The sequence below is a fragment of the Phoxinus phoxinus genome (genome assembly GCF_949152265.1).
Source record: "Phoxinus phoxinus genome assembly, chromosome: 21".
NCBI classification, from domain to species: Eukaryota; Metazoa; Chordata; class Actinopteri; order Cypriniformes; family Leuciscidae; genus Phoxinus; species Phoxinus phoxinus.
Genome location: NC_136896.1, coordinates 31,591,226 through 31,606,225, shown reverse-complemented (window position 1 = coordinate 31,606,225; position 15,000 = coordinate 31,591,226). Strand labels below are relative to the sequence as shown.

At 43.0% G+C, this 15,000-nt stretch overlaps 2 protein-coding genes across 3 annotated transcripts in view; one reads left to right on the top strand and one right to left on the bottom strand.

Annotated features, from left to right (window-relative positions):
* Nucleotides 1-15,000, bottom strand: part of map2k4b (mitogen-activated protein kinase kinase 4b) — a 93,846-nt gene that overhangs the window by 42,558 nt on the left and 36,288 nt on the right. The gene's annotated exons all lie outside the window — the stretch shown is intronic.
* gas7b (growth arrest-specific 7b) overlaps nucleotides 1-15,000 on the top strand; it is a 55,898-nt gene that overhangs the window by 16,307 nt on the left and 24,591 nt on the right. Inside the window, exons 3-7 of one of the 2 annotated variants that reach the window (XM_079594910.1) lie at nucleotides 518-595; nucleotides 2,877-2,962; nucleotides 3,791-3,844; nucleotides 10,005-10,094; nucleotides 11,943-12,058. In XM_079594910.1, coding sequence (XP_079451036.1) covers nucleotides 518-595; nucleotides 2,877-2,962; nucleotides 3,791-3,844; nucleotides 10,005-10,094; nucleotides 11,943-12,058 — 424 coding nt within the window. The remainder of the gene's footprint in view (nucleotides 1-517; nucleotides 596-2,876; nucleotides 2,963-3,790; nucleotides 3,845-10,004; nucleotides 10,095-11,942; nucleotides 12,059-15,000) is intronic. The other variant, XM_079594911.1, reaches the window with a different exon arrangement.

The following is a 15,000-nucleotide window of genomic DNA, read 5'->3' as shown; positions in this document are numbered from 1 at the left end:
TAGGATGTTGCCATGCGGTTGGGTATTGTGGGTGGTTGCTAGGGTGTTGCTATGCGGTTGGGTATTCTGGGTGGTTGCTAGGGTGTTGCTATGCGGTTGGGTATTCTGAATGGTTGCTAGGTTATTCTGGGTGATTGCAAGAGTTTTGTTATGCATTTACTAGGGTGTTCTGGGTGGTTGCTAAGGTGTTGCTAAGGGGTTCTGGGTAATACAAATAATATATGATTTATTTACAGTAACGACTACAGTATATGTTAGATTTGATTCAGTGCAAATAAAATAATGCCCTAAAACCAAAGAAGACACAAGAAAGACATGATTTATACTCGAAACAGACGTTTAGTGTTGATCTGTGTGGATCATCGCTGAGACCCGTTGGGATTGAACCGTGTCCGATAGAGCATTGTGTCTTAAGTTATCAGCACTGTTACACTCTTTGAGCAATACCTGCCCCACAGAAGAAGCACATGATGGACTAAACAAGAAATAAGGGGTTTGATTGGCTCTTGTTTTTCAGAGACGACGTGGGAGAGGCCGTCCAGCACACCTGGAACCCCGAGAACACCGGTCAGACACAAGACCTCTCTCCCTGCAGGTATCACACACACTCCACACCTGCAGGTATCACACACACTCCACACCTGCAGGTATCACACACACTCCACACCTGCAGGTATCACACACACTCCACACCTGCAGGTATCACACACACTCCACACCTGCAGGTATCACACACACTCCACACCTGCAGGTATCACACACACTCCACACCTGCAGGTATCACACACACTCCACAACCTGCAGGTATCACACACACTCCACACCTGCAGGTATCACACACACTCCACACCTGCAGGTATCACACACACACTGAGAAGGCTCTCCTCGTCATCACCAGCCAATCAAACTAATCTAACCCAACTGTGCAAACATCTCAGGACGGTTTCATTCCAGCTTTTTCACCTTAAAACTTTTAGTATTTCCAGGTTTAAGTTAGTCCCACACTGCAAACAAATGCCCTTCTTGAAAGAAGCAAGATGCACTTAAATCTTGGTAAAGTCTAAGACTAAAAGCAAGCAAAACACCTGCTAATGGGGTAAGCAAAACTGACTTGACAAAATTCTTGAAATTAGCATAAATATCTAGTCATTAATAAATGCTATTTGATCTTACTAGACAAAAAAAGCTCAAAACTGTGCAGTTTTTACATTTTATAAGAATTTAGAGTTTAAATTATAAATTTGACATTTTATAAGAGTTTAGTGAAAAATAATATTTTACCTCAAAATGAGCTAAAATTCACTTGCCAAGACTGAAGACCACCAATTTTCTTAAATAAAGATTTATAGCAATGTATTTTATAAGACTTTTTATCTTTTATGGCAAATAAACAAGACATATTTTCTAAAAATAAGATACTTTCTTAGATTTCAGTTTTTGCAGTGCTGTTAATGCGGTCTCTGAGTTTTGGACCCCATTAGAGATCCCCCCCCCCCCGACCCATGTGCTGATCACCTAATGGAGAACCTCGGTCCCGAGAGTCTGGCTTTACGACTCTTGATTTGATTTGCAGCGGCTATCAGCATTTGACAATGTCCACCAGCACATCTCGATGACAGATGGACAGGATAATAGTGTCCAGCTTGTGGACGGCACGCCATAAAGCAAATGAAATTATGACCCGGCTCAAGAGGAATGAGTGTCATTGCACAACGATCGAGGAAGGAAACGGTAGTCATGTTGATCTCGGCATACAGCTCGTCTCATTACAAGCTCCATCCCTCAGAGAGATCCTACACTCCCTTACATGAGCCTCACAAAACATGATCTTAGTGATTCATCAACAATACACAAACAGTGAGCCTGAATCCTGACGACTCTGTGAGGTGATTCTTTCTAGAGATTCAAAACTTCAGTGATTCAAAACTTCAGTGATTCAAAACTTCAGTGATTCAAAACTTCAGTGATTCAAAACTTTAGTGATTCAAAACTTCACTGATTCAAAACTTCACTGATTCAAAACTTCACTGATTCAAAACTTCAGTGATTCAAAACTTCAGTGATTCAAAACTTCACTGATTCAAAACTTCACTGATTCAAAACTTCAGTGATTCAAAACTTCAGTGATTCAAAACTTCAGTGATTCAAAACTTCAGTGATTCAAAACTTCACTGATTCAAAACTTCACTGATTCAAAACTTCACTGATTCAAAACTTCACTGATTCAAAACTTCACTGATTCAAAACTTCACTGATTCAAAACTTAATTGATTCAAAACTTCAGTGATTCAAAACTTCACTGATTCAAAACTTCACTGATTCAAAACTTCACTGATTCAAAACTTCACTGATTCAAAACTTCACTGATTCAAAAATTCACTGATTCAAAACCTCACTGATTCAAAACCTCACTGATTCAAAACTTCACTGATTCAAAAGTTCACTGATTCAAAAGTTCACTGATTCAAGACTTCACTGATTCAAAACTTCACTGATTCAAAACTTCACTGATTCAAAACTTGTATTCTGATTCCTGAATGAGTTATGCTATTGAGTCGGCTCTTTTTAGTGATTCAAACACATTGAAACTTGTGTGTTTTTGTCAGTAATATTAAAAATAAATAAATTATAATATGCTACCCACACATTTTTTCTCTTTAAATATGCTGTGTCAGGTTTGACGTCAATGTCGTCTTTATATTTGTTCATTTTTGAGAGAATCATTCTTTGCCTGAAAGCTGATTTATGAGAAACAAACAGTATTGAATTGAAAAACTCTTGTAACTTGATGAAACTGATGTGTTTGTCTTTGCTGTGTGAAATGACCTGGTGTGCGGCTCTCTGAATTACACTCCCCGCGCGTTCTCTTCCCGCAGTGAACGGGTTTCATGCGAACGACAGCCCGCTGCATCCGCCCGAACACACACACGCCGGCCAGCGGAAGGCCAGCACAGATCAACAGGTATTTATCCACCAGCATATTCCTCTGGACTACACACACACACACACATCGAAATGCCTCAAATAATCTCTGTCTATATCACATGCAGTAAAACAGCAGCAACACACCAGATCTGTTCCGCCAAGACCGAATACATTATCATATCCATTACCATGCTAAAAATCTTACAAGAGTTGGCATGATACAACTATTAAAATAAATGCATATTGATTTAGTGATGATTCAACATATGATTAATACTATCTGTGACCCTGGAGCACAACCCCAGTCTGGAGTCGCACGGGTATATCTGTGGCTATAGCAACTATACATTGTATGGGTCAAAATTATCGTATTATGCCAAAAGGATATTAAGTAAAGATTATGTTCCATGAAGATATTTAGTAAATGTCCTGCCGTAAATATATAAAACATGTATTTTTGTGAGTGAATGCAGCACAATCGTTAAACATAAATGCACAACTTTAAAGGAGATTTTCTCAATGTTTACATTTTTAATCTCAATTTTAAAAAATGTACCCATGTGACTGGTTTTGTGGTCCAGGGTCACATGTTTGCTTGGAGAGATTATAAAGCAATCTGCCAAACTGTAATGTGATCTGACACACGAGACCCTCCTCCGTCCCCAGCTCCACCTGTGCAGTGTGTGTGTTATTGCTGAGGTTGTTGACTCCACAAGCGGTTCTGGTCCGGGTTAAGTGGACAGAATCTGCTGTAATGTGCATGTGATGATAGTCTGGCGTCGTGTGTTTGGGGAAAACATGTTGCAGTGACAACACACACACACACACGTCTGACACACACATCATGTTTTCTCTCTCCTCTCAGAGTCCCGGCTCGACGTCGCCCGTCAGGAAGCAGGAGTGTGAATCCACAGTAACCGTGAGTACGACACAAAACAAGCGTGCGGGAGACAGATGTGTGTGTGTGTGTTCACAACTAAGCTGACAACTAAACAGCCATGGTGCCATGATTCATGTTTTTTTTATTGTGTCGTATCTCGAGTGAAGCGCTTCAGGAACAAGAACACATGTGGGCGGGGCTTGATTGTGTCTGTGGGGGGTTGATTGGATGGCGGCGGTTAGCTATTGGCTGACCTCATGTGAGTGACAGGTTAAAGCCCCGCCCACATCATCAGAGAAGAGAAGAGATGCTGCAAGAGGAACTTATTCTGATATGATCACAGTGTGTATTGTGCAACACGAGCACAGAAACACACACACATTAGAGATCGATACTGAAACATCATCCTGAAGAGGAAGGCTCTCCAGCGTCCGGCTCCAGTTATTACAGAAGCTTCTGTTGTAATCGTGCACAACACACACATGCTCAGCTGCCATGGCAACATACGCAGACTGATGATGTCATAGTGAGTGTTTCTGAGCTGACCCAACCTCACAAATGCATTGCGTTATTCTTACCGAAGGAAAACCCCAGAATGTTCCCATTAAAGGATTAGTTCACTTCAGAATGTGAGTTCTGTCCTCATGTATGAGTTTATGGATATCTTGAAGAAGTTGCTGGACACCAAGAAACCCACACGGGTTTGAAACGCCTTCGGAGAGAGTAAATGATGACAGTGAACTATTCCTTCAGCTTATAACATTTTATTTCTGAATGTTCTCCGAACTTTAAAATGTCCAGTTTTCAGAAGTTTAAAACGTCTTGTTCTTCAGATTAAGGGAACATTCCGTTCGACGGACATTATGAGATTGATGAGAATGTCCAGAGAACATTTAAAAGGAACGAGCCGTAATATATAAATGTTTTTGTGCTGAGGTTTGAGAACATGATTAAAGAGCAGATAACTGATGAACGCTTTATTAATATCCCTGTTCATAACTTTTGATCTTTTGATTTGAATAATTCTGAAATGACTTACACTGCAAGCCATTATTATTAGTGATCAACATCCTCAATCAAGCAGTTTGTCCATTAGATTCAATGCCGTCAGAAATGTGTTGAAATCCGTTTCTTGAACAAACAGAGATTTATTATTGCAGAATCTGGACAGACTCGTGTTCTTCTGAGACGTGAGTCACTGATGCCATTATCTCCACACACACACACACACACACACACACACACACACACACACACACACACACACACACACACACACACACACACACACACACACACACACACACACACACACACACACACACACACACACACACACACACACACACACACACACACACACACAGTTATCCGGACTTTCAACAGCTTCTGTAAGACTGAACAATCCTGTGATCTAATGCTGTAGAAACTCAGATTGCGGAAACGACTTCATGTTCGGCACAACCCGAGAGAGCAGAACATCCTCAGAGCGTTCTCAGTTATGAAGATGTTCTTCACGGTAACACAATGTTCTGAGTTATCGGCTCTATAATAATGTTCTCAAAACATTTGCACAAAAACATCTTTCATGGAGCGTTTTTATTTCTGAAAGTTTTAATTGGAACTTTACAGTTCGAACAGTTAACGAAACGCAAACGGCCGTACATCATCATATTTATTTTCTGAACGCTGAGGTGATTATTTCCACACACTACTGTATTTCTGAGGCGATTTACTGTCATCAAAATCATCTTCATCACCTTCTACTCTTCCTCTCCGTCCTCCACACACTCCTGAGACACAAGAGGAGAAGTGAGCCGTGTCCACCGCCAGATCCTCACACACCGGCTCAAGATGAAGAGGAGATTTACAGCATACCAGACACACACACACACACACACACACACACACACACACACATATTGTAAACACAAACTCTTATTTTGGATGTGAATATCTGTGTTTTGAGAGGAACTGCTGAAGATTACGATGGCGGTGCCGTTCACACTCCTGATATCTGTCCGGATAGTGAGAGCTGAGAGAGGAAGGACTGTACGGCCTCAGGGTCGTCTTCAGCTTCTCAGAAATCCGAGATCTTCATTTAAACACACACACTGCCATCGAGAGGACTTCCCTTCACATAACTTGGATGTTTGCTGACATCGAGAGCAGAGACATGCAGTTCCCATCATGCATCAGTGACTCAGTCCTGTGTGTCTTCATGAGAGCGCACGCGGAAGCCTTGCTCTCCTCCTTCAACTCTCTCTCTCTCAGGAGGATCAGTGTGAGGATCCTGAGGAACTGGAGACGTTGTGCAACCAGTCCGGCTCATACTCGTGCTAATCCTGACAAATCTGATAAACCAGAAGTGAGACAATGGTTGCAATATGAGTTCTGTGCGCTTCCTCATTCAGCGTGATGTAAATGCTGAGCAGGGTGAAAACATTGGGCAACGTGTGTGTGTGTGTGTGTGTGTGTGTGTGTGTGTGTGTGTGTGTGTGTGTGAGCAAAGGGAAATGTTCCTTCTTCACCAGTGCTCACGTCAGCAGGAGAAACTCTAGCGGCCGGCGGCGGACTCGGAGAACACCGCTTCGCATCCGTGAAATATGGATATAATGTGGAAAACACAGATGTAAACACTGATAGAGAAGAGCAGGGATTGGGTGTATCATAGGGGATGGTTAACTTTAGTTTATTTACATGACAATAATGTACTCAAAATTGTAATGTTTCTCCTCGTTCACACCGATTCATTATAACGACTGTAATCGCTGTATTCTGCTGACAGGCCAGTAGGTGGCGATGCCACTTTGTAAAGAAACATTATGAACGTATAGACTGAACACGTGACACACACGACATCACCGTTTTCTCAAATTCATGTTTTTGACATTTACACAGAGACGATAGCGGTAACGTTTTCAAAATATAGTGTTTTCATTGTAAATGAACCTCCAAAATGCATATAAAGTTTTACATTTCTTGTTGAAAAGGGTGTTGGGTAAACTGTCCCTCAGATAGTTATATTCCTATGTGTGCTTTAGAGTCCAAACACATTTAGCAAACACTGAATGTGCCATTCAAAGAGCAATCGAAGAAAAACATTAATAAATTACATTACATTAATAAACATTAATAAACTGGTCTAAACCTTCATAAGCGTCAAGAATGAGATTAATAGCTTTAACTAAAGCCGCTTTAGCGCATTTACAACCGTGTTGACATCACATGACCAGCTTTTACCCTTTTAGCTAAATTAATTCTGGCATGACAAAAATATGCCTGTAAAAATGAGTTTTTCCACTTCTGAAAAACGTCTTCCAACCAACAAGAGATAAAACCAAGTCCATGATTGAGAGTGTGATAGAGTGTGATCAATGATCAAGTTAATATTGAGTAACTTACATTTCACTCGCACTATCATGTGCTTTTCATTACGAATCCACAGCAGAGTCATGGCTGTCTCCGAGCAGCACACCGGATCAGTGTCTCCTTCCTGAACGAATCAGTGTTGCTGAACGAAGCAGTTGAATGAATGATTCAATGACTCACTCACAAAGTCAGTCGTATGTCTCGTTACCGAATGAATCAGGGTTGATGAATGAATTGTTGAATGAATGAATGAATGATGTTGTGGGCCCTATTGTAGCGCTCTGAAACGCAAGTATCAAACACGAAACGCAAGTAACTCTGTGGGCGGATCACAGGCGCTGTTGCTATTATACCGGCGGGATAAACGACTCTTGCGCCCGACGCAAATCTAACATGTGTTGGTCTGAAGTCGCTTGGGTGTAACGTGAAATAAACCAATCAGAGCGTCCTCTCACATTCCCTTTAAGAGCCGGCGCGCTTGTTTCACGGCGGATTGCTATTATAACGGCGGATTGCTATTATAACGGCGGATTGCTATTATAACGGCGGATCGCTATTATAACGGCGGATCGCTATTATAACGGCGGATCACTATTATAACGGCGGATCGCTATTATAACGGCGGATCGCTATTATAACGGCGGATCGCTATTATAACGGCGGATTGCTATTATAACGGCGGATCGCTATTATAACGGCGGATTGCTATTATAACGGCGGATCGCTATTATAACGGAGGATTGCTATTATAACGGCGGATTGCTATTATAACGGAGGATTGCTATTATAACGGAGGATTGCTATTATAACGGCGGATTGCTATTATAACGGAGGATTGCTATTATAACGGCGGATTGCTATTATAACGGCGGATCGCTATTATAACGGTGGATCGCTATTATAACGGCGGATCGCTATTATAACGGCGGATCGCTATTATAACGGCGGATTGCTATTATAACGGCGGATTGCTATTATAACGGCGGATTGCTATTATAACGGCGGATCGCTATTATAACGGCGGATCGCTATTATAACGGCGGATTGCTATTATAACGGCGGATCGCTATTATAACGGCGGATCGCTATTATAACGGCGGATTGCTATTATAACGGCGGATTGCTATTATAACGGCGGATTGCTATTATAACGGCGGATCGCTATTATAACGGCGGATCGCTATTATAACGGCGGATCACTATTATAACGGCGGATCGCTATTATAACGGCGGATCGCTATTATAACGGCGGATCGCTATTATAACGGCGGATTGCTATTATAACGGCGGATTGCTATTATAACGGCGGATCGCTATTATAACGGCGGATCGCTATTATAACGGCGGATTGCTATTATAACGGCGGATCGCTATTATAACGGCGGATTGCTATTATAACGGCGGATTGCTATTATAACGGCGGATCGCTATTATAACGGCGGATTGCTATTATAACGGCGGATCGCTATTATAACGGCGGATTGCTATTATAACGGAGGATCGCTATTATAACGGCGGATTGCTATTATAACGGCGGATTGCTATTATAACGGCGGATTGCTATTATAACGGTGGATTGCTATTATAACGGCGGATTGCTATTATAACGGCGGATTGCTATTATAACGGTGGATTGCTATTATAACGGCGGATTGCTATTATAACGGCGGATCGCTATTATAACGGCGGATTGCTATTATAACGGCGGATTGCTATTATAACGGAGGATCGCTATTATAACGGCGGATTGCTATTATAACGGTGGATCGCTATTATAACGGCGGATCGCTATTATAACGGCGGATTGCTATTATAACGGCGGGTTTGCCGGCGCACGCCAGGAGCGGTTCACAGCCGAGGAGACCGATGCTCTCGTCAGGGCCGTAAAACACAGAGAAGTGACATTGGGGATGATGGAGAAACACACACACATTAGCTTCGGTTAAACAGGCGTATAATAATTTGGGTAAATGTGTAATCTAGATTTATTTTTCACGGACACAACAATGATTTCCCTCGTTTGTTAATATTTTTCCTTGTAATAATGTATGATGAATGAAAACTGCTGCGTCTGTGTAGATGAGAGAATCAAAGTGTGTGTGTTGTTAACACGCTACATAATAGCCAAGCCCGCGCTCTTAAAATAGCATATGACTAACGCGCGGCGCCGCTGTCTTTAGACTGGGTTTCTCCTGGTCAGCGGCGGAGTTGTTTTCTGGAACTGCAGAATATCACCAGGGAACGTTTACGCCGGAACACACTCCTCTTTACACTGAACCGCCCCCCCCCGAGCGCAAGTTCATTCCCTAATTTACCGACGTGCGTCTGTGGAGGGAAGAGTGCGCGGGTGCAGAACAGGAATGACACATGCGTCGCTGTACAAAGTCGATTGCACTGGGTGCAAGATAGGGACCCAGATGACTCATTCACAAAGTCAATCGCCTGTTTCGTTCCGAATGAATCAGTTTTGTTCAACTAATTAGTTGAATAAATGATTCAATGACTCACTAATTTGTCGCCACCTACTGGGCGTAACAATGTAACATCTAATACACAGACTGTCTGAAATGCACAAACAGAATAATCAAATTCCTGTGGCTGCACTAATGGTGGTGTAGTTTCCCGCTGAGCATGCATGATTGTGTTTATGGGTTGGGATTGCTGACTGTTCCCTTGTTTATTTGTCCAAATGAGCTGTTAATGATGCTCATTACACTGGACTCAGGCTAATGGTGTTCAGTTACCGGAGTGGGATGTTCTCCTGAAGCTTCTGGATAAGTCGAGTGTGTTTGCAGTGTGTGTGTCTGATGGTGTCTCTGGTCTGCAGATAAACTGCGTGACGTTCCCTCTTCCGCTGCACATGTCGGAACAGCCGCTGCTCAAGCCAGACGAGTGGAGCTACTGCGATTATTTCTGGGTAAGAATGTCTCTGGAAAACCACAAAGATTTGCTTGCATAGTTTCAAAAAGCCTCACAAACACAAACACTCACAGTGCAAATGACACTTTCATACCGTATAGCAGCATGAGTTTCACAAAACATCTGTTCAGCTCGTCCAACTAATCCTTGTTCCCAACAAACCTGACACCTCACGCTCCTGTGCACATCAGTCCTGGTGTGTGTGGTGTGTGTGGTGTGTGTGTGCTGTGTGTTTGACGTGTGTTTGGTGTGTGTTTGACGTGTGTTTGGTGTGTGTTTGACGTGTGTTTGGTGTGTGTTTGACGTCTGTCTGGTGTGTGTTTGACGTGTGTCTGGTGTGTGTTTGACGTGTGTTTGGTGTGTGTTTGACGTGTGTTTGGTGTATGTATTTGTTTGACGTGTGTTTGGTGTGTTTGACGTGTGTTTGGTGTGTGTTTGTTATGTTTGTTTGGTGTGTGTTTGACGTGTGTTTGGTGTGTGTCTGACGTGTTTTTGGTGTGTGTTTGACGTATGTTTGGTGTGTGTTTGACGTGTGTTAGGCGAGTGTTTGGTGTGTTTGTTTGGTGTGTGTTTGACGTGTTTGACGTGTGTTAGGCGAGTGTTTGACGTGTTTGGTGTGTTTGTTTGGTGTGTGTTTGACGTGTGTGTGGTGTGTGTTTGGCGTGTGTTTGGTGTGTGTTTGACGTGTGTTTGGTGTGTGTTTGACGTGTGTTTGGTGTGTGTTTGGCGTGTGTGGTGTGTGTTTGACGTGTGTTTGGTGTGTGTTTGACGTATGTTTGGTGTGTGTTTGACGTATTTGATGTGTGTTAGGCGAGTGTTTGACGTGTTTGGTGTGTTTGTTTGGTGTGTGTTTGACGTGTGTTTGGTGTGTGTTTGACGTGTGTTTGGTGTGTGTTTGACGTGTTTGACGTGTGTTAGGCGAGTGTTTGACGTGTGTTAGGCGAGTGTTTGACGTGTTTGGTGTGTTTGTTTGGTGTGTGTTTGACGTGTGTGTGGTGTGTGTTTGACGTGTTTGACGTGTGTTTGGTGTGTGTTTGACGTGTGTTTGGTGTGTGTTTGACGTGTTTGACGTGTGTTAGGCGAGTGTTTGACGTGTTTGACGTGTGTTAGGCGAGTGTTTGACGTGTTTGGTGTGTTTGTTTGGTGTGTGTTTGACGTGTGTGTGGTGTGTGTTTGGCGTGTGTTTGGTGTGTTTGATGTGTGTTTGGTGTGTGTTTGACGTGTTTGAAGTGTGTTAGGCGAGTGTTTGACGTGTTTGGCGAGTGTTAGGCGAGTGTTTGACGTGTTTGACGTGTGTTTGGCGTGTGTTAGGCGAGTGTTTGACGTGTGTGTGGTGTGTGTTTGGCGTGTGTTTGGTGTGTGTTTGACGTGTGTTTGGTGTGTGTTTGACGTGTGTTAGGCGAGTGTTTGACATGTTTGGCGTGTGTGTTTGGCGTGTGTTAGGTGACTGTTTGACGTGTTTGACGTGTGTGTTTGGCGTGTGTGTTTGGCGTGTGTTAGGCGAGTGTTTGACATGTTTGGCGTGTGTGTTTGACGTGTGTTAGGCGAGTGTTTGACTTGTTTGACGTGTGTGTTTGGCGTGTGTTAGGCGAGTGTTTGACATGTTTGGCGTGTGTGTTTGGCGTGTGTTAGGCGAGTGTTTGACATGTTTGGCGTGTGTGTTTGGCGTGTGTTAGGCGAGTGTTTGACGTGTTTGGCGTGTGTGTTTGGCGTGTGTTAGGCGAGTGTTTGACATGTTTGGCGTGTGTGTTTGGCGTGTGTTAGGCGAGTGTTTGACATGTTTGGAGTGTGTGTTTGGCGTGTGTTAGGCGAGTGTTTGACATGTTTGGCGTGTGTGTGCATGCAGGCGGACAGAAAGGACGCGCAGGGCAGCGCCGGCGTCTCGGGCTTCGAGGTGCTGCTGCAGAAACAGCTGAAGGGGAAGCAGATGCAGAAAGAGATGGCAGAGTTTGTGCGGGAGAGGTAAACTTCAGATCGCCATCTCACACTCACTCATCTTGGAAAATAAATGCTTGTCCTCGTCTATACACTGAACAAAATTATTAACGCAACACTTTTGTTTTTGCCCCCACCTCAAACATCTAAGACTTTTTCTATGAACACAAAAGGTCTATTTGTCTCAGATATTGTTCCCAAATCTGTCAAAATCTGTGTCAGTGAGCACTTCTCCTTTGCCGAGGTAATCCTCCACCGCACAGGTGTGCATATCAAGATGCTGATTACACAGCAGGATTATGGTGTCAGACACACCAGAACACTTCGGGGAAGATACGCGAACCGAATTTGCCCCCAACGCTTTATCTGTAGAGTGGTAAAGGGATCCTCCATAGGGAGAGGCTAGTTGGCACTTCAGCGCTGCGGTGTCATCGGGTCCAGGCGAAGGTCCTTCCTCAGATCTGGATACGGCCTGGATCCGGCAGGCTGCGGGAAAACCTCGGGATAAACAAAGACACTAATATTAGCGTAGATGCCATTCTTCTTATGATGTAACGAGTACATCAGGATTTAAGGGAAGTGTTCCCAGTTCCGGCTGACCTAATCTATGCAGCCTAACATTGAGTTATAGAAGTCTATAATGTGTTATGTGAATGCTAGGCCAAAGAGATTCTAGGTTATTATGTGTGGAAGTTTTTTGTCCAATAATTAGAATCTCTGTTTTTTCTGAATTTAGTAGTAGGAAATTACTAGTCATCCAGTTGTTTATATCAGCTATGCATTCCGTTAATTTTGTGAATTGGTAAGTTTCGTCAGGTTTTGAAGAAATATACAGCTGAGTATCGTCGGCATAACAGTGAAAGCTAATTCCATGTTTCCTAATGATATCTCCTAATGGTAGCATATACAGAGTGAACAGCAGCGGTCCTAGTACTGAGCCTTGTGGTACGCCATACTGAACTTGTGATTGATAAGACATCTCTTCATTTACTGCTACAAACTGATAACGGTCAGATAAGTGTGATTTAAACCATGCTAGTGCAATTCCACTAATGCCAATATAATGTTCGAGTCTATTTAAAAGGATGTTGTGGTCAATGGTGTCAAATGCAGCACTAAGATCAAGTAACACTAATAGAGAGACACAACCACGATCGGATGATAAGAGCAAATCATGTGTGACTCTAACGAGAGCTGTCTCGGTACTATGGTACGGTCTAAATCCGGACTGAAAATCCTCGCAGATATCATTTCTTTCAAGAAAGGAACACAGTTGTGAGGATACTGCTTTTTCTAGTGTCTTTGACAGATACCGTGACGAGATCCTGAGGCCCATTGTTGTGCCGTTCCTCCACAACCGTCACCTCATGTTGCTCATGATAATGCACGGCCAATGTTGCAAGGGTCTGTACACAATTCCTGGAAGCTGAAAACATCCCAGTTCTTGCATGGCCAGCATACTCACCGCACACGTCACCCATTAAGCATGTTTGGTAGCTCTGGATCGGCGTATACGACAGCGAGTTCCAGGTCCTGCCGATATCCAGCAGCTTCACAGGCATTGAAGAGCAGTGGACCGACACAGTTCACAGGCCAAGATCAACACATGATCAACTCTGTGCGGAGGAGATGTGTTGCTCTGCGTGAGGCAAATAGTGGTCACACCAGATACTGACTGGTTTTCGGATCCCCCCAATACAGTAAATTTACAGTGGCCTTTAACTGTGGACAGCCTAAGGCACACCTGTGCAATAATCCTGCTGTGTAATCCGCATCTTGATCTGCACACCTGTGCGGTGGAGGATTACCTCGGCAGAGGAGAAGTGCTCACTAACACACATTTAGACAGATTTGAGAACAATATTTGAGAGAAATAGACCTTTTGTGTTCATAGTAAAGTCTTAGATCTTTGAGTTCAGCTCATGAAAATGGGGGAAAAACAAAAGTGTTGCGTTTATAATTTTGTTCAGTGTTTAGACACTGCCGTTCAAAAGTTTTGGATCAGTAAGAATTTTAATGTTTTTAAAAGAAGTCTCTTCTGCTAACTAAGGCTGCAATATTGTTAAATATTATGACAATTTAAAATAACTGTTTTCTATTTAAATATATTTTGAAATGTTATTTATTCCTGTGATCAAAGCTGAGTTTATCATCATTACTCCAGTCTTCAGTGTCACATGATCCTCCAGAAATCAGGATAATATGATGATCTGATGCTCAAGACACAGTTATGATTTTTATCGGTGTTGAAAACTGTTTTTTTCCAGGATTTTTTGATGAATAGAAAGTTCAAAAGAACAGCATTTATTTTAAATATGTGTGTGTGTGTCTCGTTTGACTGGTAGTGTGTGTGTGTTGACTGGTAGTGTGTGTGTCTCGTTTGACTGGTAGTGTGTGTGTGTTGACTGGTAGTGTGTGTGTGTGTTGACTGGTAGTGTGTGTGTGTGTTGACTGGTAGTGTGCATCTCGTTTGACTGTGTGTGTGTGTCTCGTTCGACTGGTAGTGTGTGTGTCTCGTTTGACTGGTAGTGTGTGTGTCTCGTTTGACTGGTAGTGTGTGTGTCTCGTTCGACTGGTAGTGTGTGTGTCTCGTTCGACTGGTAGTGTGTGTGTCTCGTTCGACTGGTAGTGTGTGTGTCTCGTTCGACTGGTAGTGTGTGTGTCTCGTTTGACTGGTAGTGTGTGTGTCTCGTTCGACTGGTAGTGTGTGTGTCTCGTTTGACTGGTAGTGTGCGTCTCGTTTGACTGTGTGTGTCTCATTTGATTGGTAGTGTGTGTGTGTGTGTCTTGTGTGTGTGTGATACAGTGAAGCCACTTCTGTGTGTTTATGGCAGAACTGTTGTGTGTAAAGTTAGTTACACTGATGACATGACAACGGTCGCTAAGGTCTTACAAACTGCGGTTATGGAAACTATTACAATATTGTTGGTGATGTTACATAATATCTGGATATGACAGCTGTGTGTCCT